Source organism: Polyodon spathula, chromosome 10 (genome assembly GCF_017654505.1).
Source record: "Polyodon spathula isolate WHYD16114869_AA chromosome 10, ASM1765450v1, whole genome shotgun sequence".
NCBI classification, from domain to species: Eukaryota; Metazoa; Chordata; class Actinopteri; order Acipenseriformes; family Polyodontidae; genus Polyodon; species Polyodon spathula.
In genome coordinates this window covers 46039225-46067024 of record NC_054543.1, presented here as the reverse complement: position 1 = coordinate 46067024, position 27800 = coordinate 46039225, and the positions used below count along the sequence as shown (strand labels likewise).

Sequence of the window (27800 nt, the reverse complement as noted above, 5' to 3'; positions counted from 1 at the left end):
GTATTGCATTGCACAATCCAGTCTTTAATAAAACATTTGAAAATGCAGCAAAGGCAATGCGCATCAGATGTTGCTTAGAAGGGTTATCATACTGTTCTGAACAATCACAGCATGAGCTTCTCTTGAGTATGTGAGACTGCGCCGTCAGAACAACTTGGCCTTCCAGCCAAATGGACACTTAATTGCAAAATAAAAGCGGTAATCGATTTTAATCCGTCTATCGATTGTACAATTCTGCTTTCGGAGGTAAATCTTTCTCTAGTACCCTTTAATGATGATTTTTGGACACGAGTTTATCTCAGCCCATTACCCCCTGACCCCGGGCTAGATGATCTACTATCTCCGACACTTTATAGCAACGGACACCTTGTATGAAGGAATCGATCCTGGTGCGGCGCATCATAAACTCCCATTTCATACCTGATCAGCCTGGTTACTTGTTGTCTTTCAGACATTATAGATGGATCTCTCGACCCTATTCCTCAACACAGAGGTAGCTTGTCAATTTGTATGATGTTTTTAGGGGAAGTTAGGCTTGTATCCATCGAACAGTCTCAGTGTATACACACACACACACACAATACATACATGTCTGTCAATTATTTAGAATTTATATTATAAGTGTTTCTGAACTATTTTGTTAAGCTGATACCGTGTTACCTACCGATAGAAAGAAAGAAAGCAAAATGCGTTCATGTTACTTCCTGTTGTCATGCAGATCAGTAGCTCTTCTTTTGTAAACCACTTCTGAGAGGGAGAGATGATATACTATCGTGTACATCACTGGGAATGCTGCTGCGCTTGAACTAAAGCTTCATGAAAAACGCCAGGCGGTTACACAGCTGTTCACCCGATGACTTTAGCGCAACAAAAATAAATTCACTGCAGGCAGATAGATACTCAAGTAAGCGCTTTTTATTCGTATTAGTTATATAGCCGTGCAAAGCGCGGCTCATTGGGTCGTGCCATTACCATATCCCCAGTATGCACAGTGAGTTTGGGAAATGAAAGGGGGTGGTGCTATTTAGGGTACGGAGATCACTTTTGCCATTCACCCCTGCAAATCCAGAATATTTCCCTGTTTTTGACTAGGAGATGCTGTTACCATAAAGAGATCCTTGTGTTAAAAAAAAAAAATTAAAAAGCCCCATCAGACACACCAATTTGCAAGATGACTTGCATTCACGCTTCTCCTTCTAAACGCAGGCTACTTCATTCATGGCCCTCGCTTTATTTTTTTTATCTGAAAGACCAAAATAGGCTCCATGTGGCTAAGTGAAGTCAGCCTCTGACTTTTGAAAACAGCCCTCTCGCAATTATGTAAAAGAGGCCATTGACGATCCTGGAGGAGCTGGGGGGATTTCACCCTGCTATCTTTCAGTACTTGCTTGCCTCTTCGTGTATTCTTGGACTTTCAAAGCATTTGCAGCCCCGTGCTTTATCTCGGGACAAAAGGCGAAACAAAACCGGCCCCGCTAAACGTGTAAATAGAGCGTCAAGGGAACCTTGAGCAATGTAAAGTCCGTAAATAATACGGGGCGGGGGGGACTGAATGTGAAACGTAGACAAGCCAAGTCCATTCAACGAATGCTTTCCACACATTTGAAAAGAACAAGCCTTGATTGAGTGCCTTCTAAAACACTTCAACCCGTGGCTAGTCTGTACAGATTTGCAAGATATCTAGTCTATTTAAATTTTAACTGACAGGTGAGACAAATTTCATTTAGATTATTTTTTTTTATTACTGACCCAATCCTAACTTGCAAGTATTATTATTATTATTATTATTATTATTATTATTATTATGCAGCACCAACAAGCTAACAATAGAACCGCCGGGATTTCAGACTACATACGACGCCGCACCCGTAAAATGTGCGACACCATTTTAAAACATATTGGCGATTTAAATACATAGACAGTACACATACGTGAAGTAAACATGACTTTCTTGTATATGTCATACATTTGTTATATGCATCCCCAATCCAGATATTAATTCCTAATGTACATTGGAATGCAGCTGTTTTGAAGAGGGTGTTTCCCCCCTTCGGTTCGGGAGGCGTAGATGAAACGTTCTGTGGACTTCCAATAGATTTCTGTAAGACCGAACCTGCGTTGCTCACACTGTACACAGCATCAATGGTATTTTTAAGAAACACCCTTTTTCAAAGTTTATCCTTGTCACCAAGCGTGTAACTATGTGTCGGAAGAGGGGTGAGCCATTTGGAGATGTAAAGCAAGGCATGTTTAAGAGGACCTAGGCATTTTCCTAATCACATAGGTGGAGTTTTTAGCAATTCAAATTAGGGAGTGATTATTCAGAATAGCGAAAGAACGGGGTCAAGCCAAGACGTGAAAAAGCGCCTTATCTACCCTAACGAGCTACCGCGTTACTCGTAGATTCAGGAATTGTGGATGTCAGTGTAATACTATGAATCAGCTGATTGCTCGACCCTTATAGTAATAATCGACTCTAATGAGTCTAGAAGATTTATTATCATCGCCCACCTCTGAATGCGATTTGCTATTATTTTTGTTTTTCATTTTATGGGAGGGGGGTTATTGTAGTTTATAATGGGCAAATAAAAGGCAAATAAAATAAAAATTTTAAAACTTTGTTTTACAATGTGTTTGGACGCACCCTATTGTAATCAGCATACTCCCATGCGGGTATATGAAAACTACTTCTTAAAATCAAAGCGAGTTCATATTGGTTCTAAAATATGTAAAACTTCCTTTCTAATCGATTTGTTAAAAGATATACCGGTATATTACTTTTTTCTCATTTATGGCGTAATCTAAAGACACTAATAATTAAAAGTTGTGCATTAAACTTCTGTTTAGGTTTGCAAGCTGTGGCTGAATCGAGAGGGTTGTAAAGCAATGAATGATAATAATATCGATACAAACGTGTGCAAAATATTTAACTGTTTTTTTTAATCTCGTTTTTCTATTTTGCTCTTTTTTTTATTAGCGCACTTAAATTATCAGTCCAAAACAAGCACAGCCTACAGCTTATATATACAGTCGTGAATTTTCCAAATTGCAATGGAATTGAACGCTTTAAAGATGTTTTAAATATACTGTTTAAATTCAGAGGATTGCCTGTTTTAAACATCAGATCGTTATACATATCTGAATTAATAAATAAAAAACAATTATTAAAAACCTAGCTTCCGCCTACCTGTAGTATAGACTTTGATATTCAGGAACCCTTTTGTACCCCCAGCAGCGGGGTTACAAGGTGAGCGGGGCTATCAACATCATAAGATTCCTACAGCAAACCTGTTTGCATTTGTTTATCAGCTGTTATCTGGACTATCCTGAAATTCACACACTTCAAACGCTACTTATCTGCCTTCTTAAACACTGCATGGCTTTTTGTTTTTTTATCTGCTTTCTGTGGTTTATTGTCTTACTAACCTGTAAACATGAGCTTCGGGGCGCTGCGGGGGTCAAAGGAGCTAGTGTTTGGAGTCTGATCCTAGTGCATCGCTTCTTTAAAGGGACCCTATTCAGAATGCTGCCATACACATGTAGGCTACTGGACTTCAAACAGCATGTAGTATCCAGAACACACAGCTGCTATTCTCCACTGGAATATTCTCTAAATTATAATAAGTCAAACCTTTTTTTTGTTTGCCCTGTAATTAACAAAGTAATTATTATAATTTGTTGCAAATAAACACAAATGTATATTTGCACCAAGCAAGAGCCTTAAACCTTTTGAGTTACAGCAGACCAGGGCAGAGATTTGATTATCCTGTCAAAAAGCATTCATTTAATGTTTGTGCAGGTAGGCATATGGGACTCTTTCTGATGAATATGACTGATCCCAAAACATACTGACATTTACAGACATTAAATAAATTATGCCTCTGTAATGTATAGGTCAACCGAACAGTATAATGTGTACAGCTCCCCTTTAAAAATGTAATATGTGACCTATATACACTGGTACAATTCTTTCATACAGGATTTGGTTTTGTTGTATAAATAATAGCGTAAAGCCATAAATACTACAGTAATTGTAACAGGAAACAAATAATAAACATGTTTGTAATGTCATATTATTACTAGGCTTATCGGACACATTGTTCTACTGGTGGGATCAAACTTCAAAATATTGCAATTTTAAAAAAAGTGATCAATATTTTGAATGAAATTTACATTTTAAAATAATACTTGATGTTTCTTATGAAGGAATCAAATTAGTTTCAACTGGGTTATGTGAGAATTTTTTTCTGCATTATTTTGTGTTGTGAAAGACATTAAAGCCTACTTTAAACTGTAGATACCCCCCTTTACAAAAGCAAGGGCATTAACAACCCCCATCTCCAGGGTCATGAGGACACTGTCTCATTAAACTCATCCTCATCCAAAATTGCAATGCAGACATTAAATAGCAGTATTTTTCAATTAGAGCTGACGAATTCAATCAAAATTCCATAGATTAGGATGAAATGAGGCATGGGTCATTTACAAGAGAATTTAATTGCACAGCTATTAGACAAATAGTATAGCAGGCACTGTCTCATTATCAATCATTCTGGGGCATCAATACTAGGAAGGAAGGGAGGGGGGTGGTTGTCTCTCCACTAATGCACTGCAGTATTTCCACTCCAGCTAATAAATACCCCCTTTTGTTCTTATAAATTATCCAGTTTAATTAACAACATGGAATATGATTAAACTAAATCTTTCCTGCGAGCTAATATGAGCCGTCATTCTTATGGGACGTGGGTCAGTAATTGTTTTGGAAATGCTAAAAAGCACAGGGTACTGCAGAATCTTAACCATGCAAATCCACAACCTTTGCATAGATACAAAACAAAAAAATACGCTACAGAATGAATGCTTTGTTTTTTATTTGTGTATATGCAGATAGACAATATTAGACACTTTGAGTGCTGTAGCCATCCATCCTTTTAAATGCAACCAGTGTTGTTTCAAACAGACTCTTGCAATGAATCCTATTTTTGGGGTAACTTTTTAAAGGTATACAGTCTAAATTTGTATATACACTGATGAGTTATTACATTTGTCATGTTAATAAAACAGGGAAAGTGGGGGCTTGTGTTGGAACAAGGTTGAATTATGAAACCGCCAACCCCTTCACCAAGCCTCAGAGTCATGAACCAATACAATGCAGGCTTAATGAAATGTTCATTGATTTTCATCCTTTTTATTGTCATGTTAAAGCACATTACATACAGTTGTAGTCAAAAGTTTACATGCACCAATGGAAATGTATAATTTCTAGAAATGTCTCGAAAGCAAAGAATTTTAGGAAAAATCTTTTGTAGCTAAAGTTTTGCTTTTGTGGATGAGGAAAAATGTTACAAGAAATAGATGTCTGCAGTTATTTATTTCAGCAATTTTTTTTTGCTAAACTCCACAAATGCTAATTCAAAAGTATTCATACCCTTTGATGCTATGATAGTCTTGTCTACAAGGTGCTAAAAATGTCAATATGATAATGTAGAAGATAATTCTAGAAAATGCTGGATTGTAGGTGAACATTCTTAGAGAGTATAAAAGGGTTAGGCATAGGATGATTGCTGTCATTACCAATAAGTCAATATGGGAAAAAGTAAAGAGGTATCTGAAGACCTTATGCAGAAAATAATTTATTGTCATAAAGCCTGAGAAGGATAAAAGAAAAGTTCCAAGCATTTGAGTATCCCAATTTCAACTATTGTTTCTATTATCAAGAAGTACAAGACTCATGGTACTGTCACAACATTAACTCGGTCTTGAAAAAAAAAAAGTTCTTTCACCAAGAACAAGTAGAAGAATTGTGAGGATGGTTAATGACAATCCAAGATTGACTGCTAAAGAGTTCAAAGTGAAATGGCTGTAAGTGGCACTGGGGTTTCCATTTCAACCACAGGTCCAGTATTGCATGGTGAAGGGCTCAATGGTCACAGGCCAAGGAAAAAGACACTCTTTGGAAAACGTCACAAGGACAATTACTTAAAGTTTGCAAAATGGCATTTGAATGACAGATATGAGTTCTGGTCAAAGGTTTTGTGGAATGATCAAACAAAACTCAAGCTGTTTGGCCAAGTTGATAGCCGTTACATTTGTAAAAAGTCTGGTGAGGCGTACAAAGAAAAGAACATCATACCTACTGTCAAGCATGGAGGTAGTAATAGCCTTCTATGGGGCTGTTTTTACTCTAATGGCAGAGAAAATTTAGATCCAATGCACAGTAAAATGGATTCCATAGCATACCAAAAGATATTGACCAATCATCTGAAACCCTCCACTACCAAACTTGGTTTAAAGTGCAACTGGACGTTCCAACACAACAACGATCCAAAGCACACCTCAAAATCTACTGCAGAATGGTTAAAGAAGAATACAATCAAGGTTCTGGAATGGCCCAGTCAAAGTCCCGATCTAAATCCGATTGAGAATCTTTGGTATGAGTTGAAGGTGGGTGTGCACAAGAGAAATCCTCGGAATTTGAATGAACTTGAACAATACTCAGTTGAAAAATGGTCAAAAATCATCAAAGAATCATGCCTAAAGCTCATTGACAAATATCCTAATTGTTTAAAAGAGGTTATTATTGCTAAATGTGCCTCAACTAGCTATTCATTTTTTATTTTCCTTGTCAGGGTATGAATACTTTTGGATTAGCATTTTTGGAGTTTTGCAAAAGAAGTTGAAGTTCCCCTATAATTATTTGCTTTTTGAGAAATTTCTAGATATTATAAATTTCCATTGGGGTATGTATACCTTTGACTACAACTGTATGTTAACAAAAATCATTACACATGGAGGAGTCTAATGTGGGGTTGGGTGTGTGTGTGTGTGTGTCGTAGATTAATATTGGCGTCATATTCCTTGTTCAGGTTCTGAATATTGCTTTATATATACGTGTGCTTAATTGGCCAAATGTTATCCTCCCCTTGAAAGTGTTATTGATACTAGTTGCAATATTGTTATTATTATTTTCTTTACAGGTAATAACAATTAACCTTTTTTTTTAGCATCTCTTTAAAACTGATTTTGGGCTAAGGCAATGAAAAACAGAACTTATACAGCAATTAATGAATTAAAAGAGCCCTTTCTAGCAGCACTTCTCGGCAGTTTGATGGCCAACGGGACCCTCAGATCAGACACCTACATGGTCACGGTGTTAATAGTATTGCATTAACTGCTTGACATGGGCAGTAGCAGTGTGGAGGCAACACTTAAAACAGCAGAATGCAGCATTTTCACAGGGTCACACAACACTGCAGAAACATTATCATAAGAATACTAAACATTATATGGCACAGGCCACTGCATCTTATTTGTTAAGAACATTGGATTGCATCTGAAATAATCTCAGACCTCCCTGGGCTATCCTTATCTGAATTAATGGGAAGCCTCAACTCACTAATATCACTGCTTCATTTCACTCCCACACAGATTACAACACATGTTCTTACTGTGGACAAGGTGTAGTGAAGATAATATCCAATGGAGCAATTAGACCTTAGATGACAATAAGCCTACACTTAAAACATTTTACAGTGCTGTCTGATGTGTTCCTGGAAATCATTGTTAACACAATTGCAAATGTACTGATATTTGTATCCTGGGTCAACATACCCCACTAGTGAACTATGCTCAGGGTGCCTGGTTGTGGTAGCAGATCCACCATGTTCCGCTGAGCTTGCTCTACAACTTTAGAACCTCTGTTGTGTTTAGGTTCCATATAGAACTCTTCTCCTGTAGTGAACAGCAAATAGTTCTAATACTCTTGCTGTACATGAATCTACTGGCAGCGACTTAAAATCTTAATTGATTTTTTCAATCAAAATAGAAATGCATAAAAACATAAGTGCTTCCACAGAACATTGAACTAACATGACTTTTAATATTAACCTGTAGAGTGACAAAAAACAACAACACCAAACCAATAGCAATGTGCAACCAGTAATGAAATACAGTATAAGCAGCAGAACAGCTCGCTGCATGTGTTAGAAGCTGGGTGAGCCTGCAGCTCCAGTCCCACTGAATGCACATGTAGAGCTTTTAAAGTTTGCTAATAAAACTGAAGTATTTTTTTTCCTAATATTCTCTTACAATTACTCCCTCCTGTATAAGTGTTAATAATATCAAGTGAAATAGCCCAGAGGTCTTATTTCCTATAGCAGTCATGTTTAATAACATATTGTAACTGTAAAAGCCAAATGCATGCTGTTTACATGTAGTCAAATGAATCTTATTGACTACCAGTTGAGAAACCAGTGAGATACCAGTACATGTGGGACTCCAGTTTGTAATTCTTGCTGGTCAGCCTGTAGTTGCTGGGATTATCAGTTGGACACAGGTATTATAATGTTCACTCTCTAAGTTTTTAGAGAGAAAGTACAATAGAAAACAATCATTAAAGGAGATCTTAGCCTCCCACTTAAGCTTTGTTTTAAGTGGTAAATTTTATTTTAAAGAAGTGAGTTGTTTGGAAATTCCTACTCCAAATTAAGTGCAAAGGTGCTTTAAAACTAATATAAAAAAACAACCATAGGTATTTCCTAAACAAAAATGTATTTAAAAAGGGGTTTGGAACTGGAACTGTCCAAACCCTGTGATGTGATGAAAATGCTTCATTATAAGTACTTACCATCTAAGTATTGTTGCTGTTTGCAGGTGGTCAATTGAGTTCACAGTGCCCCCTGCAGGATGTGATAAAAGTAAGTGTGTACTAAGAAGAGCAGTAAGAGGTGACATGATTGATTCTGCTTGACAGTACACAGTTAAGCAATATTAGCACAGTATATTATTCCAAGACACAGTAATCTGATTGAAGGGCAGTCCAATTTGTATGGAGCGTATGTTTGTCTAGTTAGTTTTTTAACTGTGTCTTCACTTATCTGTTATCCAGAGTGGGCTATAACTCCTGATTCACCTTACAATTAAGGAAAAGGCGCTGTTTAAAAAAAACATGCAAGACATGCTGTGATTTCCACGCCCTTGTCCCTTGTAAACCCACCCTGAAGCAATACCATTGCCCCATCGATTTCACAACCTTCCGATGGTGTGTGGGGGGCTAGTAGACCACACCCTGGGTTTCTAGTAAAAGGTATCGTTGTAGGAACTTTGGCAGTGGCAGTTGTGTAATGATGACATGACACTTGTGGCCGCATTGTTTCCGTATGGCGGAACGACACATGTGCTGGAGACAACGAGGCCTGCCCTCCAGCGAAAACAGAGACTCGTAGAAACTCTGGTGAATCTGAAAAAGGTTAAAAACAGGTCAAGCTGAAAGCACTGCCTCTCTGTTTTTCTCCAGGCCCTACATGTTAACTCCTTAAACTTTTTAAAATTAGTGAATTGTGTAGTTTTATACCACATGCCCATCTAATTCTCCTTTTACAAAAGCAATTATTTAATCTTTAATATTTAATCTTAATCTTAGTCTATTAAATTCAACCTGCACGGAAACAGAAACCAGAGGCTGTGGGATCCAAAAGTAAACTCCTTCCTTCCTTCCTTCCTTCCTTCCTTCCTTCCTTCCTTCCTTCCTTCCTTCCTTCCTTCCTTCCTTCCTTCCTTCCTTCCTTCCTTCCTTCCTTCCTTCCTTCCTTCTTCCTTCCTTCCTTCCTTCCTTCCTTCCTTTTATTTAATGTAACTCAGTTGGCTCAGTCTTAGCTGTAATAGGGTAATACACTTTAGGTAAACTGTGAAATTGAAGTGTCTGTGTGTCTGGTATGGTATCACTGGTGGTGTGTTGGATCGTGGGATGTAGTGATGAAGCCATGCCAGGGTAGTTATCTTTGGGGGCTCCCTGTCTACTCTCTCCCATCTGCTCACCTGATAGATTTCCTCTGGGACAGCCTCCATCCACTTGTATGTCACCAGGATTTGGTGATAGGAATTAAACAAAACTTCAATTGTTTCAGGTGCAGAAGCGCACAACGTCAACACCTGGTGCCCCAAGAAAAAAGCCAAACAAACAAGAATATATTATTTATTTTGCGTGACACCATTGCAACGTAACATAAACACAGCAGCTGTTACCTATCACACGGTCCTTTATGTACCTCTTCTCTGTTTTAATCAAATAGTAACGGCTGAGAAGAGCTTATGCAGTATTATGTGTATACCCAATATCTTTCACAACTAGTATAGAGCAATGTTAAATATACAACCATTTTTATTATACTGCAATATATAAACTTCAGGCCCTGGATGGTAGAACGACAAGTAGTTTCAATTTTGAATGTATAGTTCCTCTTAGCTCCAATATAGTCCAGAATGAGCCCTTCCACTCCTGGTCTTTGTACAAACCCTGCTTTAAATTGTTTAATTAAACCTCCACTGAGACCCTGAAATAGTCAATTATATAATTTTACCTGTTAAACCTGGAGCAGAGCAGCCCTCCAGGAATGATTGGACACCCCTGGGAGTACATTAACTGTACAGCACAAAAACAATTCTAGTGTTACCTTGAGAAAAGCCATCGGCCAGACTTTGTGAGCCCCGTGGTTGAGCAGGCTCTGCACGGTGAGGTGCGGCTGCAGGTCCTGCTTGAGGTTGCTGTTCTGCAGCACGTTGGAAAGCGGCGACCCCCCGTTGTAGTCAATGGCATTGATGTCAGCCTTGTTCTCCAGGAGCAGCATGACCAGGCTGTGTTGGGCGTTCCTGCAAGCCTTGTGCAGGGGGCTCCTGTTCTCCTTGTCCACCGCGTTGGCGTCGGCCCCGTAAAGGAGCAGCAAGCGGCAAACCTGCAGGTAGTCCTCCAGCTCCTCGGGGCTCTGGGCCCCAGCGCAGGCGGCCCCCAGCGGGGTCTCTCCAGAGCTGTCAGCGCAGTCCACCGCCGCCCCGTTGCGCAGGTACAGGTGCAGGTGGTTGCTCAGGCCATGCTTGGCCACCACATGCAGGGGAGTCTGGCATTCCTCCTCACTGGGCTGACTGACCACAGCGCCGTACTTCAGTAAGACTTTGGCACATCTGAAGGCAAAACACGAAACACATTGTTTTAATCCCAGACAATAATGGACACACTTCAGAGCAGTTTGCACTGGAAAATGAAAAAAAAAACCTCTATTGTCAGTAGTGTGTAATGTATTTTTGGTTGCACTTTATGCCACAAATTCATATGAATTTCAGTAGTGTTTCAAATGATTGCACATGAGCAACATCTAAATAACCAATGCGTTGTTATTTTGCAACAATGTTTCTCGTCGAACCTCTCCAGAATAGCAGCTAATGTATTGGAATTCACAGGAGTTACAGGTCTTTATTTTAAAGCGTTCTCTCTTTTATTTTTTTACTATTTTCAATCTCGGTGACAGCAAAGTTGAATTTTCCCTGTGACGTTTCTGCCTGCTGTAGAGGCATTTTTCTTCAGCCAACACTGGTATGAAGCTTCAGTGACACCCTGTGGCCAGACCACTGTCCTCACTTCACAAACAGTGCATTTAGAAATCAGTTAGTAGAATGTACTGTATGCAGCTAAGGAAGTTATTCAGTACTAGGAGCTGTTTAACTTGTAAAGCATTGAATCATATTTAAAATAGTTATATGCTGTGCAAAAAGCAAACAAAGGGTCTTCAGCACAAGTGAAGGGGTCAGAGCTTGGACTTCAAACCTTTAGACCTTAAATCAATCCTATACCCTGTGAGAAGAACACTGTGAGAGTCTGGGGAGCTCGCTAACGCAGGGAGACACTCTGCAGTGGGTTAGAGGAGTGGTCAACATCCCAGCACTGACAAAATTAAAAACATCTTGGACCCTGAGGGTTTATACAGTGCATTGCTGCCATAAGAAAGTAATTAGTTGTTGATGCTCATTTAATTCAAGCCAGTTTTCTACCAAACGTGCCCATTGTTCCAGCACATGGAAAAACAGGGTTGTCATTGTGTAAGAATGAGAACGAGGGGGTCTGCGGATGTGAGTCTGTCTTTCCCAGTGCTCCCCAGCATGCTGGATCTCATCCCAAAAGGGATGCACAGAAGACAGGACCCGTGAGCTGTATACCACATTATAACTCAAATAATTCACGTCAAAGGCATCTGTAATGATTAGCAACTACCTTAATATTGCAATTCTAATATGTAGCCCTAAGCAACCAAGGCAAACAATAAAAAAGTTTATTAGGATTAGGTAAAGGATTAAATAAACAGTGGATGTACCATGAAAATAGCAGAGTTTTAGTGCCGTCCCTGGCTTTGGTTCCAAAGCTGCACAGTGCGTAAAGTCAAAATAAAAAAAAAGTCAACAATGTTGCCAACCACTAATAAAAAGGATGGATTTTGATACAGCTTTCTGGCCCATCTACCACAGTGAATCAAACATCATTAGGTTTGATGGAGCCAACATGTTCAACACAGCAGCACGCTAATGAGTTGACATCCCTGCCATCCTTCAGAACATAATTAGTGTGAATCCGGCCTCCGAATGAAGCATGGCGGCCTTCAAACAAGAAAAAAATGACGAAAGGAAAGATTCAACGTAAATAATATAGGAAGGAGCCTAAATTGGCCTGCAAATGATTTAATTAGCATAAGCTTTACACGTGTATAGCTCCCAGGAAGGAGTACAAATATAAAAAGGTGGATAAATTCATTTGGCTGTTATCTGATTCAAATTAAAAAATAAATATCTTAGTGCATAGTGCCACCTGGTGGCCACCCATTAAATGCACTGTTGTTGCTTCGCTGGATGAAGTAAATGTAAAAAAAAAAATAATAAAAAAATGCTATTTTGTGCTTTTAATACCAACACAATGTATTGCATGTATTGAAAATGTTCTTGGGAACATCAGCTGTTGCTAGCAATGTGAATATTATACTGCATCTCCACACCGCAGTCCGTGGTGTTGTTCTCGCAGGCCTGATTCCGCACTTATAACATCTATAACTTTATAACACTCAATCAGAATTCTAAGTGAAAACTATAAGAAACTAAGTCACTACAAAGCCGTTTCGGAGAGTGCTTATAGTTTGTTGTAGGGCACTGTAATGTTCTGCGCTCCCCTGACCTGAATGACTGCGATGTCTTGCAGAGATGCAGGGGTGCAAGCCCGTCCTCGTTCAGCAGGTTGGGGTTGGCCCCATGTTGCAGGAGCAGCATAGCACACTCGGGGTTGTTGTTCTCGCAGGCCTCGTGCAGCGCAGTCTTGCCCCCGGGAGCGAGGTTGGGCCGGGCACCATGCTCCAGCAAGTAGCGCAGGCAGTCTGTGTAGCCCTGCGCTGCCGTGATGCACAGTGGGTTGGTGAGCTCCCTCTTGTACTCCAGTGACCACAGCCCTGCAGACCAGGACACAAAGCAGATATTCATGAATCAGGCAGCACGATTGTGATACACAGAATCAGTGATAACATAGTTTGTGTGTTGCGTCTGTGGTACGCTCATGTCTTATTTCCTTTTTAACTCAATTCTGTTAAATATTTGTTTTTACATACGGTACAAACTGCATCAATTTCTGCGTATTTCAAATGCTGTCTTGTTGATGTTTTTATTGCACACAGAGAGGGCACCAGCCTTCTCACACCCAGAGCCTGGCTTAAATCCCAGAATCTCCTGCTTGAGCCTCTCAACTAAACAGCCACGTGAAAGTTCAGAGAAATACACCAACAGTAAGTATATACAACTCCGTGTAATTCACTAAATTCACCCATGACGTTCCTGATCTTTCTGTATGAATTAACAACAGCTGATTGTTAGTCATTATTATTTTTAGGATTTATACCTGGTGTATAATAAAGTGAATAACAAAGCTACTCTTAAACGGAAAATCAAGTTTCTTAAAATCTCATCGTAGGAGCAAAATATATTGAACTATTAACCTAATATCCTTACACCACCGGGCAATAGTCTATCTGTGATGTGATTGGTTCACATCACTGTCAGTTCGACCCCCTTTCTAAGGAACGCCCTTCTCCCCTGCACTCCTCACAACAAGAGAAAATGGCTGAATGTGAAAAAACTGCTGAATAGCAATTCTGTGACTTAACAGAGAATGAATTACAAAACATGCTACAAAAGAAAGATGCTCCAAACACTAAAATGATCATTAAAACGTCACTGTCACTGCTTTCTGACTCTGAAATTTAAACAAATTTAATTCGATGATGTAAACAAATATGATGGGCAGGATATAAACTGGATTACACAGCGGTCAGCAAGCCAGACTGAGAGCTGTATGCAGCGCATCAGATAAGGTTTTGGTCCGGGGTTAATTTACCCTCTAATTTAACGGAGAGTGTTGCAACATTACAACATTACTTTGAAGTCATGAATAATCTCGATAAATACTGTACATGCCTTAATGGTAGTGGGGTAGGTATTAAAAAAAGAGCCTTCCATTTGAACTGCAGTGTTACTTTTGAACTACTGTGCAACCACGCGTGTGTTCTACAAGGTACTCTGCATCGGCTCAGTGCATTTTATTCGGGGTATCACACTGAAATTACTTACGTTACTTATATTTTAACATTCGTTACACTCAGTAAACATGTTAAACTTCAATATAAAGCCGTACAGATAAATACAATAAGGAAAAGCATTAATAAGTTTATTAATAAATCCACTTGTTTAATATTATAGGCACCTTTTCTTTTGCGGTTGCCTCTGTCGATGGTACCAGTTGGATTTGTAGCTGGACCGGGGAGTTTACGCGTCAACCTGTATAGCTTCGAAATTGTTCTTATTCTTACTGTGATTGGCTGCAAAGACAACAGTGCTGGCCAGAGATTGGATAATGTTTGAAGGGTTGGTTTTTTTTGTGTACAGTTTCCTAGTAACTGAAGACATTGTATTCTGGGAGATGTAGTTGTTTGTGGAAGTTTTAGGGGAGGTGGGAGGGGAGGCAGACAGTTAAGATGTGCAGCAAAATTGCTATGCATATTTTTACACATTAAATTTCAATTTAGTGCGTATTTCTGATTTTTTAATGCGTGAAAACGGCGGCAGGTACACACCTGATCTGGACCGCTGGATGAACGTCAAACAAAACTTTGATAATTATGCGGTGTGAACTTCAAAAACAGTTTCTGTTATTTATCTATTTACTTAGGCTGATCAGCTATAGTTAAACCAAATATCTAGTCATATTTACTATCCAACCTTGCCTCGCTTACTTTCTTGACGGATTCATGTATTAAACATGTACTGCAGACTCAGCTCATAGTGGAAAATTAAGTGCCGCTCTGGAAGACTGTTGTTACCTCAAAGTGAGCCCTTGGGGAAATCATTTTCCACTATAACCCTCCCTTTCAGGCCCTATTTAAGATACACAGTCCCCATCGCTTAGAACCGCCGCATTTGTGTTAAAGTGATTCACCCGCAGCAAGCGAGGGAGGCTATAAACTCCCACACAATAGCCTGACATTCAAAATGTCCCATAATCACCAGTACAGTAATCAAAACAAACACGCGTGTATGCGGTTAACATCTTTATTAAGACACGCTAATATAAATATGTATTAAAACCTATTAATGTAATACAAAGTAATGCAAGTGCAGTAAAGTAGGCTACATTACTGCAGATTGTTTCCAGCGAAGAACTCTGTTTTTTGTTTCTGTTGTATTTTCGTCAGCCTCCTCAGCTACAGAAACCCCAGCTTTTTGAAGCAACGTTGCACTGTTTGACAGAGTTCCAATCATGCTTAGGCAAGCGCTCAATCTCTAACATCCAAATCCAAACAGCATAGTTTGACCGAAACATAGGGCATGCTGAAAACGGTATAAACAATGCCTTTGTTATTGAAATCAATGGGCATTTGCTATTTGCCAGATATAAACGACTGCCTGAAATAACCCTGTACAGTGTAAGTGGTGAATACTGTATCTGTATGTATGTATGTATGTATGTATATATATATATAATGTAGAAATTGCAGCACATTATATATTTTTTTGCATTTTTACCTGAGAGCCCGAAAGCAGCCATGCCTTTCAACTGCCACTTAAACTCATCCCTATAGACCTCGAAAGCCACGTTTACATCCACGTGGTACCTCTCCACCAGGATCTCAAGCCCATTCAAGTCTGCCCTGAAGAGGGCTCTGGAGAACCTGTCCAAGCTCCCTCTTGCTTCCTCTAGAGGCTCCTTCTTCAACCAGGCCTCCTGCAATACCTGCCTCTCCCCCTCCTCCTCCTCCTCCTCCCCCTCTGATCCAGACAGCTTCTCCACGGGCAAAGTACTAGACATTTATCAGCCGTGTGCTTGCTAACTCAGCAGAAGGAAATATATTCTAGGACTGCTTGCCGTTATCCAGCTATATATACCTTATTGTGATCCAAATGTAGCTCTAAATGTAGACTGAAAAATGACAGGGGATTCTTGACATGCCTGTTGTTTATGTAATTGATTTATCTGGGCTGCAAGTCTTTCTTTTTTATGCTCGCCAGTGGCATGTGAGGCACTACGTGACCACTTGAATATCTCGGCAGGGGATCAAGAGGGTGCTGGGGAAGAGGGCCAGATATCACATCTCAACGTAACTATTCCATTTGATCAAAGCATACGAATACAATCCGACAGCCCCTTTCCCAAACCTTTATGTACAAGACAGACACATTAAATCATAAATGAATAAACTCTATATAATGTAGGTCCCCCTAAATTGAATATGCAATGTTAAACTCCAATTAAAAACTAACTGGGAAGCATGCATAGTACACTGAAAGGCTTTGATGTTTATAAGGTTGCCAAGTACGATAAGTGGCGGCACAAGGTCCCTATGTAAACAGAAGTCATACAGTACCTGTCTGTTAGCTCAAAGCACTTCTAGACACCGCCTGTACTGTCTGTGACAGAGGCCTCCGCCACCCGTTGGCTCCAGCTCATTCAGAACTCCGCTGCTTGATGGTGTTCTCTCTGCCACGCTTCTCCCACACTGCTCCTCTGGGCTCCCGATCATCGCTCACATCCAGTTCAAGACTCTTGTACTCGCCTACCGATGCCTTGACCAGACTGCACCCAGCTACCACCAGATCCTCATCTCTCTCTGCACCCCCACCCGACCTCTCTGCTCCACCTGCACTAGAAGACTGGCTGTATCTCCTCTATGCTCCCCTGCCTCCAGAGCCTATGGATCTCAGGGCTGCCCAGTCCCTGACCACCTTCCGGTGCCTCCTCAAGACACACCTCTTCAGACAACACCTGTACAACTCAACTCTTCCCTTCTGGACAATATAGCACTCTGCCTATAACGCACTTTAACTTGCACTTATCTGCTCCCTATTTTACTGTATTTAATCCTGCACTGAACCCAATCTGGAGTATACTGTATTTCACTTGCACTCATATCTAAACCTGATGTAACTGTCAACACTGTTATCTGCTCTTGAACTGCCCCAATATCAAATCGTACTGTGTTGTGTATTTGCTCTTATTAGGACTGAAGTCATTGTATTTGGTATCTTGCTCTTAATTGTGCTGTAATTCTTGATATGTATTTTTTGTATACAACTGTAAGTTGCCCTGGGTAAGAGCGTCTGCTAAGAAATAAATGATAATGATAATAATAATAATAATAAATAATAATAATAATAATAATAATAATAATAATAATACAAAACCAGTACTGTACTCTGACTCGGCCGACACAGATTTCAGGATGGAGTTATTGATGCTATTATGTTGTTGTGTATGAAGATGTTTTTTAACACGTGTTTTTGATGGCTGTATGTTAAGTCGATACAGAGAGCCCCAAACTATTGCATGGTAATGGACACTCTACTCAAAGCTTGATAGGATGTGACAAGGTGTTCTTTATACCATCTGGCTGTCATTCATAGGAACACCCAGTAGACAATCATGGGTCCTTTTTAGGTTTGCAGCCTTAAATTGTTTAAAAGAATATTCAAGCTGATCATGTAGTGAAGCTTTTTGTGTGTTACATTTTGGCCACTTGCTTTGATGCTAAACACAAATGAACTTCCAAAGTGTGTAAAACCCTCCTGTTGATATGATCAGCCTCTGTCAGAGACAGTACAGGGGGTGTCTAGAAGTGCTTTGAGCTAACAGACATGATTAAATGGCATTAGAAGATCAGAATACTTGATAATGGTCTGCAGCTGACTTGCACAGTACTTATTAGAAACGGGGAGCTGACAGTTAGACACATGTAACATTCAGAAAGTGTTCAGACAGCTTTTCAAAGAGCAAACTCTTACAGACCACAGAATCTGAAAATAACAGTAACTAGGAAGTTCTTTCAAGCACCCGATCTTTTATCGTGTAAAGTTTCAATATTATTTTTTTAAGCAAGGGGAGGATACAAATAAACGTACATGCACAAAACTTTAAAGACAATAAGAGATCTGCTTGCACTTCGGTTCCTAGGAATATCAGAGGAGGTAGGTATTGAACCTCATGACAGACCACACACCAGTTAAGGTTGAAGATTAACATTCATCAGATGCACAGCAAAAATATTTTAGTAGGTTAAAAAACTGAAACAAACATACAAATATAATATTTAAAACAATAAATGAGTAAATAAAAGAAGAAACCCCCTGCAAAACACTATACTGAAGTAAAATAAATTACTACATACCCATTTTCGTGGCTGTCCATTTCAGTTCATCGCTCTGGAATTCAATCTCTTTGTTGAGCTCTTCAGAATCTGAAAATCCCTCCTGCAGGTCCTTCCAGTGCTGGGAGAGGAGAGTCTTCAAAACATCCGGGCAGGAAAACGTCATTAGGTGCTTTCTCACAGCGGGGATGTCTTGTTTTTCAACCTGTGTCAGGAGGCATGAACTCTTACTCTCCAAATTATTCTGAGAGTCACTCGAGGACCTCCACATAGCAGGAGAACCTGAGGAACCCACACTCGCCCTTGTGGACAGCATTGCTTGGAAATAAGAGAAGCACACAGAGACCTTCCACCTCAAACCTTACTCAGGTGGGATGGCCAGGGCTTATTTATACTCAATAGTCTTGTTTTGCTATTTATAATTGGATAGGAATTCCATTGGATCTGGATTTTGCATTACAATCCCTCTGACCCGCTCTCTTATCTCTTAATATAAGTGGCATGGAACAGCCCTGCAGGTTACTAATATTTGTAAACAAGCCAGACATTGGCTTAGTGTCTGGATGCATTTGTTATGATATCACCCACAATGTGATCTTGGATCAGGACCAAACAAGAGGTGACCTACACAAAAATAACTGTTGCCATAACACCGCTGTTTCCAGTGAGGTTACTGGATGGAGGGTTGATCGTGCTCCCTGGTTACATGCCATAAATGCTATCCTCAACATTCTTCTTTTTACTGGTAGCCACATGAAATGCTTGTTCAATATCAAGGTCATATTGCACAAACATCACATGCCCTCTTTGGTTGTGTAAAGATGCACACCTGGAAAAAAGGTAGCTTGAAATTAACAATGCTTTGAAAAAGGAAAAAAAAAGAAACACTAGCTGTGACTTCATTTAGAGTCAAGAAGCAAGACTGCATGTGTGTGTGTGTGTATGTGTATATATCCACTGCTTCTTTTAACTCCTAAACCTCAACCCTCATCTTCGTTTTGCAGGCCTGCCTCTGGACAGATGAGAAGTACAAGGCTTTGGCACAGCTGGCCGGGCAATGATAGCTCTGTAACTGCAAACCCTTCTCTGCCATGACTACACATACACATCCATCAAACAAGGGTGAGGCATGTTTTGTGTTTTAAAGCTTAGCTGGCATACATGGAAGTACAACCTGCAGTGTTATGTTGGCGTATATCAATAGTACTCAAAACAGCTGGAGGAGCTCGCAGTCCAGGCTGGTGGATCCCATCTTCAAATAGGAGTGTGAGCCATGAGAAATATGTGTTTAGATCCTGCACTTGTCTGGGTGTTAGTGGCAGACCTATTGATGAAGTACACAAGAGGCAGAGCACTTCCCAAACAAGCTCATCTGCAGTGGTCGAGAACCACACCATCTATTAAGGCCCACACAAGAACCAAAAATGGTTCTGTCACAAACATACGCGCACCATTTTCAAACTCCTAATACTGTAGTAGAACAAATAATAAAAGTGCTGAAAATAATAAACCAATTCCTACACTGTAATGTTGACAGTAAAGAGCATATTATCGTTTGTTTGGTAATTAATAGCTAACGCTGGTGTGGCTCAATTATATTTTACAACACTGCCTTCAGATCCTCGGCTCATGCTAGCTGCTGCCTGCTCCGTTGTGTGAAGAAAGGGAATGCTCAGAGGAAGCTATGTGGGTAATGGCTGCAGCTTCTGGTTTGTGGAACAATAAAAACACACACTGTCAAGTTAATGCTAGCTCTGCCCTGCCGGAGTGGTTTGAAATAGCCTTTGATTTATTTGTTCACCGCTGGAGCATTTGACCTTCACCAGTCAGCCATCAATTAGCCAGGGCCGACCTAGTTGTGATTGTGGAGGAGCACACCTGCTCTTTAACGAGACCCTCACCTGGTTCATCTCAACACCCCTCTACTGGGATGGAGAGGAGAATCCTTTTTTCTTTCTGTTTTTGTGCTCTCAAAGTATCTGAAACAGAACTTAATATAAATGACTGACACCATGCAGATGCTGCCATTGTTGAATTTACAGTCCCCCACCACCTCTCCCTCCAATTTGTCTGATTCCAGGGGCTGTACTCCACACCTGTTTTCATTCATCTTTCTGCCATTTCAGAGCAAAGCCGTGCTGAGTGTTTGGAATGGGGGCCGTCCCAGAGTTCCACAGCCTGGCAGACTGTAGGTGGTAAACACAGCCTCCAAATCGTATGGTCAAACAAATAAACTGTGGAAATCCCACTTCTGGGTTCCACTACCAATTATGGGCAAAGAGAGGAAAGTTATTTTGTGACTTGAGCTGATTGGAACTCAGTCCTCCAAAGATGAAAACCACGAGAGCCTAACAAGTTACCTTGCTGTGCCGCAAAAATCATGTACTGACAACGTGAAAAGTTCCAATTCTCTGCTCTCCTCTAAATCCCCATCTCCTCTTTCTTTTCTTTTAATAGCCCTTGTATTCAAGAATTGTAATGAGAAGCAGCTCAGCTGGTTTTGATGCCCAATTTAGACCTGCATTAATGGAAATGAATTATGCGGAGGCAGTATGAAACAGTGTACAGTGCTCAATTCCGCCTGGACACAAGAGTATAACGAGTCTTCTTGAGGCAGGTGTATCTGGAGGCTAGATATTCACAGCCATGTTAGAAATAAATGGTCACAGAGACCAGAGTTTGCCACTCGAGCCCTCTGTTCCTCACAGAAAGGAGACAGGCAGCACAAGCTGCAGCAGCCACAGGAGCGAGGGGAATCCAGACCAACTCCAGGTTTGTATGATATTCGAGGTAGCAGCCAATATAACACTCCCTGATGAAGTGTATACATATTCATAGCGTTATACAACAGGGCACTTTACTAATAACAGATATACTGCAACTGTTTCACTGTTTCTACAGTAAAGCACATGAGAGGCCAGCAGAAGCAGAACTGACAAGGTATAAAGGTAGAAAACCAGTGTGAATTAAAGCATTTTGTACTGAAAAGATAGGAGGGTGTGTAAACTTACATACAAGACCACACTGACATACCTTGACTAAAGAGAACATGGAAAAAACAATACAAAAATATCTGAACACACTTCAAATTACATTTCAAAACTCGGTGAACACTAGCCCCATTGCTCCCCCAAATATCACCTGAGCCCCAAAGAGACTGACAAATGCAATACCTCATTTGCATAGACCAAATGGCTGTCCAGCATGTGCGCCCATTTAAAAACATATTTTATGATTTAATAAAAAATGTAGTACAGGTGTACTTTTGTTTTACTATTTATAATATTTTAAAGCAACAATAACATAACAATAACAAGCCATAACAATTAAAGGGTATATATAGACACACACACACAAAGATGCTTACTCTATTTATTCTAAATAACCAAGCTATAGTCGCAGGTATAAATACAGAAGCATCCTATACAAGCTGGTCCTAATGAGACTGGGTTAGATTCCTAGATGTACTTTATTTTCAAAGACTTTGTTCATTCACTTTATAGTAATGAAAAATCTGACTTTTCTATGAAAGTGAGAGGGCACAGTGGGCTAATTCACCAGCATGAAATATTGTTCTCCTTGGAAGACTGGGTTCAAATCCAGTTGATTCCTCCCTTTGTCAAATAATTTGATTATTTCCTATATAGACAATGGAAAGACAAGCTCTTCCAGAAAAGTGAGATGCCACAGTGGGCTAATTCACTAGTATGCAGTGCTGTTCACCTTGGAGGGCTGGTTTTGAAGCCAGCTGATCCCTTTCTTTATTTTCAATAAAAGTGTTAATTCACCTTATAATCAGTATGAAACACAGCTTTCTTGCAAGAGCTGATTGTGCAGTGGGCTAATCCCACAGCCTTCTCCCCCTGAAGACTGTGGTTTGAATCCTGTTCTTGGAGGTGAGTTCCTGAGGTAACTAATAATGTTAATTGTGTTTCCACAGATGGAAAAGACTTTCCCTGCAGGGGGAGGTAGGAGAGAATAGAAAGGGGAGGGTCTGGCTCCCCTGGCAGGGAGGGGAGTGGAAGGTGGGGTTGTTGCTGAAGAAGACAAACACTATTTTAACTGTATATGCACAAGTATATTTTTTAAAGATTCACATTGTGTGCATTCAATAATAGAATGAAGACTGAAAAAGTATGGACATAAAAAAAAAAAAAAGTTTGTCTTCTTCAGCAACAAGCCCACCTTCCACTCTCCTCCCTGTCAGGGGGGACCAGACAACCCTGTTCTGTCCTCTCCTACCTCATCATCTTCCTCACCCTACATCTACAGGGAGGGTCTTCTCCTCCTCATCATCATCATCCATCTGTGGACAAACAACTAACCAACATTACTCACCTGAGGAACTCACCTCCAAGAGCAGGATTCAAGCCACCATCTTCAGAGAGAGGTGGTCATAGGGTTAGCCCACTGCACCACCAGCTCCTGCAGGAAACCAGTGTTTCACATTGACTTTAAGGTAAATGAGCCCAAAAACCAGTCCTCCAAGGAGAAGAGCACCACATGCTAGTGAATTAGCCCACTGTGCCATCTCATTTGCATGGAAGAGCCTGCTGTTTCATTGTCTACAAGGTACGTTGTCAGTCTTTGAAAATAAAGGAAGGGACTCCAGGATTTGAACCCAGTCCCCCATGGATTACACTCACAAGGAAGAAGCTCTCGACATGATTAGAGCTGTGCTTCACCACTGCTGCCTCCGAGACAGGCAGCCACTTGGTTGCTATTCAGATGTCGATGACTGTGAAGAGTTTGTTAAATACTGAAATTTGTCAGATTAATCACAGCTGTAATTTGAATTGATGTATTAGCAAGTCAGGCTAATTAACCTCAATTAGCAAATTATGGTGAATTGCTTAAAATCCAGCTTATTAGCATAGCATTAATTGCTTTGTTTTATAATACCCAGCTGGCTAATTGTTCTTTTTTTTTCAATAATTATTTTGAAATTAAGGCAACCACATTCCCATTTCTTTGTCACATTGTAATGGTGTATAGGCTTCAGTGTAATGGCCCCTTTTCTTATCTCTTCAGGGCTTTTTGCATTGCTATAGACATTGACTTTGTTGGGCACAATGCTAAATCAATGCAACTCAATGAAATCCAAAGCAAAACATTGGCCTTCCATTGATGGTGTCCCAGATCATCTCTATATGTGTGTTTTATGTGAAGAACACACTTAACATACTTTTTAAAATTATTATTTAATAATATGATATGCAGATTTTTTTTTTTTAATAGACACTTATTTGAAATCTACAACATGTATCTGAAATATATATTTTTTTACCTTGCAGCTTCTCATTCAAAACTACTACGATTGTACGTTTGTATTTGACCAGAATGATTCTTCATTGCAATTCAGGTATGGGATCCCAGTCGTCCCAGTTTGGAATGAAAAGCGACTCACGTACAGTATGTACATGAGTGTGTGTGTGTGTGAGTATGCTTGCATGTAGCTGTACACACAATGTTAAAAGCAAATCTTCACAGGAGGGAACACAGCACAACGCAAGGTTCAAATCTATTGTTTGCACAGCTCACTTGTGAGATGTGAAGTTCAGATTTGGCCCAGGCTTCTGTTCCAGGCACATATCAGTCTCTCTGCTAATGTGAGAAACCTTTACAGGGCAGGACAATGAGCAGAGAGGGATACTGCTGACATATGATACTCACTCATGATAAACTGAGAGACACTTTCCCTGTTGTGGTGAAAGCAGCGACAGAGAACAGGCTGTCCGAGAGCACTCACTCAAAATGACAGCAACATGGTCATGTGTTTTTTAACAGTAATTCAAGCGCTGTTCAGTTTCAGTAGATAATTCAAACGTTAATTTGGATTTCTGGTAGAAACTGTGGTTTACAGCCATAATGTCTAAAATAACACAGTGATCATTTCAGGGGATGTTAAGCTGATCTGAGTCACTTCTGTGTTTCATTGTCCTAAAGCATCTCTCTTGAATTTTTATTACAGGTTCCAAGGGCTGAAGTTTTTTTTTTTCACTTTTCTTGTTCTTATTGTAGCGCGAGCAGAGCAGTACAGTGGCAATTTGTGCGTAGAACTGTGGTTACATGGGACTGGTGCCATGAATATTCAGATACAATACAATAGGAGCCTCTGAGAAAAAGAACAAAATTCCAGTTATTCTGACAGGGACCCAAGGACCAACGTAACAAAACCGAACAATTATTTGTGGAGAAAATATAGCTAATTCTACTTTACATGACTATTGGATTCTTAATACCATGCTGCCATTCACCTTCATTGAGATTTCAGACTTAGGCTAAGCATCAATGCAGTACAATTCAATTGTGTATGTGACTTGTGAAAAAACATGCAGTGGTTAGCAGCCAAGACAGGGGTCTATAGGGCTTTTGAACTGGGGTTTGGAAAGAGGCAGTAGACGAGAGAGAGAGAGAGAGAGAGAGAGAGAGAGAGAGAGAGAGAGAGAGAGAGATTGGGAACGTGCAGATTGCAGGGTATTTTTGCTTTACTGCAGACTTCTAGGAAAAGTGGGAAGTGGGTCAGCCGCTTGGCAGAGCAACCCTGCCCTGTAAACACAAACTGGAAAAAAATTCCGATACTGAGCCAAGGTGGATTAGAGTAGCCCGGGGCTATAATTAGAAGTAACAATGACAATTACACAGGCTAATTAGAAGCTTTCTGGCACAGAAGTGAATGGAATCTTTGCTGGGAGACTGAAGCAAGCCATGATTGTATTCTTCTGTTTATGCATTCTTAGAACATTTTTTTTTTCTTATTTAATGCTTTCCTGATGTTCTTATTACCAAGCACAGACTTCTACCATTCTTTAAGGGATGAAAGCAGGAGAGGTTTGGGATACCAACAATGACGATAGCCCCGGAAGACATCCCCTAGCCTGGGGTGCTTCTTGAAAAGGCATTTTTCTGCATGACTAATTGTATACTTCAATTACTGTGTGTATCGCGTGTTTAATAGTTACGGATGTTTCCGCGGCTAACGCTCGCTGGAACCAGAGCCTTGTTAAACCACACCTTGCTCTGCCCGGCACCTGCCTGTTGTTTTGAAACCTGCAGCTCCTACCTAGCAAATTACTGACCCCCTTTATAACTGGCATAAATAGAATTAATTCTCACGGTTTCATTAATTATCACAAGGTCTCAGAGGCGCAAGGGAGCTGCCTATTTCTCTGAGTCGCACTGTTTGTCTTCTCAAGCAAGAACAGCTGTTGGGGTGTTGAGTTTAACATTCGGTATTGTAGTGCACCATCTAGTGGTGTACTTGAAGATCAACACTAATTACAAGAAAAACTGATCCACGAAACCAGAGAGAGGCTGGTTATTAAATATAATATTTGTGAACCAACTTTAAAACTGTCAGTTGGTTTGTACTACCATAACATGACCCAGGTAGACCTCCATTAACCTGTACCCATGAGAAGAGTGGTTATTGTTTGGAGTGCAGTGTGACAAGTCTGCTCTTCCTGGCTCTAATGCTTTCCAGGACCCCCTTAGTAAAGAAGAGGGTCGATGTTCTTCTTTGAATAGTTTGTGTTCAAAATGAACACATGCACACAAACTGGATAAACAGACAACGCTTTTCAATAATGAATCGAACTGGGCCATGTTTACTCTGGTGCAATCTATATGTTTGAACCCCAGTCTGTAATTAAAAATAACATTAATGTAACGACAACTTGAGGTTGCTTAAGAAATTATACAATGTGTTCGGTTCTAGTTGGCAAAACTAGCTGCTGTTAATAACACAGCTATGCTCTCCGTTATTTGTCCTTGTGGGAATACATTTTCAAACAGACTCCCTGGCACGCACGAGCTCTAGCACGACGCAGTGCTTCTGTCGGGGGGGCGGGGGTGACGGGACGCACCTTGAAGGCTTCCTCCTCCTCCTCCTCCTTGTAGATGGGGTCTTGTATGGCTAGGGGGCTGATGAACTCCATGGTGCTCAGTGGCTTCTTGCCCTGCAGCTGGACGTGCCCGTCGGTCAGCACGGCCCGCATCATGTGTCCCTGTGTGTAGCTGTCCGTGATCTTAGTCAGGGAGCTGAGGTCCAGCGCGTTGGTGACCAGGCCTCTGCAGGATCACATGTCTCCACAGCACTGCGCACACACAAAACAAACAGGTCTCACCATTACCAACACACTGACATACTGCATGGGGCCTGGGTGTCTTGTTTTACTGCCCTTTGAGGTGACACTTTATTTTCACAATTAACAACTAACTAAATATGTGCAATAGGGAAATGTCCCAGACACACAAGGACCTGCACTCCTGGAAAACAAGGATCAGTGGAGAATTTCCATACAGATACTGGTAAATGAATGAACGCTAACATTAAGCTATCTCACAAATGACCAGCAGAGGGACATATTTGCCTCTTAAAACAAATCAGGATCATTTCTGGATCAGTTTTTTCTCTGTAATCATCTGGCCCACCGATACTCTCCTTACTCAATAATAGCATAAAGTGACACCAACATTTACACCAGTTCTACTTGAATGTGCATCACTAAATAAGCACTGTCTGTCTCACTGCAGTTTGGAGGACAGGCACGCAGCGGTCCTGTGTGAGAATACTTTCTCTTCGGAAGAATAATTGATATCTATTAGATAGATTTGCAGCTTCAATTTTAAGTGTATACAGTTGCCGTTATTAAAAGTTTATCAGGGGAAGGGGAAGACAGTATTGTTTTTGTTGTTGTTGTTGTTTGTTTTTTCATTTCTCGTTCTTGAGTGAATAAGCCAGTCAAGCAGGAATGTACAGTATCCAGAAGCCGTAGGAATATCTGAAGGTGTGCAATATGTGATCTTGGAAGCAGCGAGAGAGTGCGTGCCGCAGTGGGAGCCCGTCTCTACTCACCCAGCCTGGAGGAGTAGTCAGGTCTGGGGATCAGGAGGATTTTCTTGTAAACTTTGCAGAAAGGTTTCAGGTCTGTGTCGAATGGCCATCGCGTGGTGCCCACAATGAGAATGCAATCTTCAGCTTTGATGGACTTCAAGAGTTTTGGAAGATCCTTCTTTAAATGCTTTGGATCTATATAAATGCACGGAGACAAAGATGATAAGGCAACAGGCACAGAGAGACGCCTTTACTCTTAAAACTGATTGTACTGTAATACTTCAATCCAAAAATCAGGAAGAAAACAAAATGGATGGTTTGTAAAATTATTATTCCCATTACTTCAAGCCCCTGTGATATAGAGAAAACATTCTATAACGTAAATGGGAAAAATACCAAAACCTTTCTGGGCAAAATTGAACTCCACTATTGAAAAAAGCAACCTTTTTATTTTATTTATTTGTTATTTC

General features: G+C 40.4%; 1 protein-coding gene across 9 annotated transcripts in view; it reads right to left on the bottom strand.

Annotated features, from left to right (window-relative positions):
- Positions 1 to 27440, bottom strand: part of LOC121322444 (homeobox protein GBX-2-like) — a 32530-nt gene extending 5090 nt beyond the window's left edge. For 3 of the 9 annotated variants that reach the window (XM_041262430.1, XM_041262432.1, XM_041262431.1), the window contains exons 1-7: positions 27352 to 27440; positions 26360 to 26590; positions 18516 to 18699; positions 12989 to 13256; positions 10452 to 10956; positions 9817 to 9930; positions 8627 to 8678 (exon numbers count right to left, since the gene is read on the bottom strand). In XM_041262430.1, coding sequence (XP_041118364.1) covers positions 8667 to 8678; positions 9817 to 9930; positions 10452 to 10956; positions 12989 to 13256; positions 18516 to 18699; positions 26360 to 26494 — 1218 coding nt within the window. In that variant the 5' untranslated portion in view covers positions 26495 to 26590; positions 27352 to 27440 and the 3' untranslated portion in view covers positions 8627 to 8666. Of the gene's footprint in view, positions 1 to 7859; positions 9239 to 9816; positions 9931 to 10451; positions 10957 to 12988; positions 13257 to 15879; positions 16283 to 18515; positions 18896 to 26359; positions 26591 to 27351 lie in introns of those variants that run through there. The other 6 variants (XM_041262426.1, XM_041262429.1, XM_041262427.1 and 3 more) reach the window with 6 other exon arrangements.
- Between the last annotated feature and the right edge of the window lie 360 nt (positions 27441 to 27800).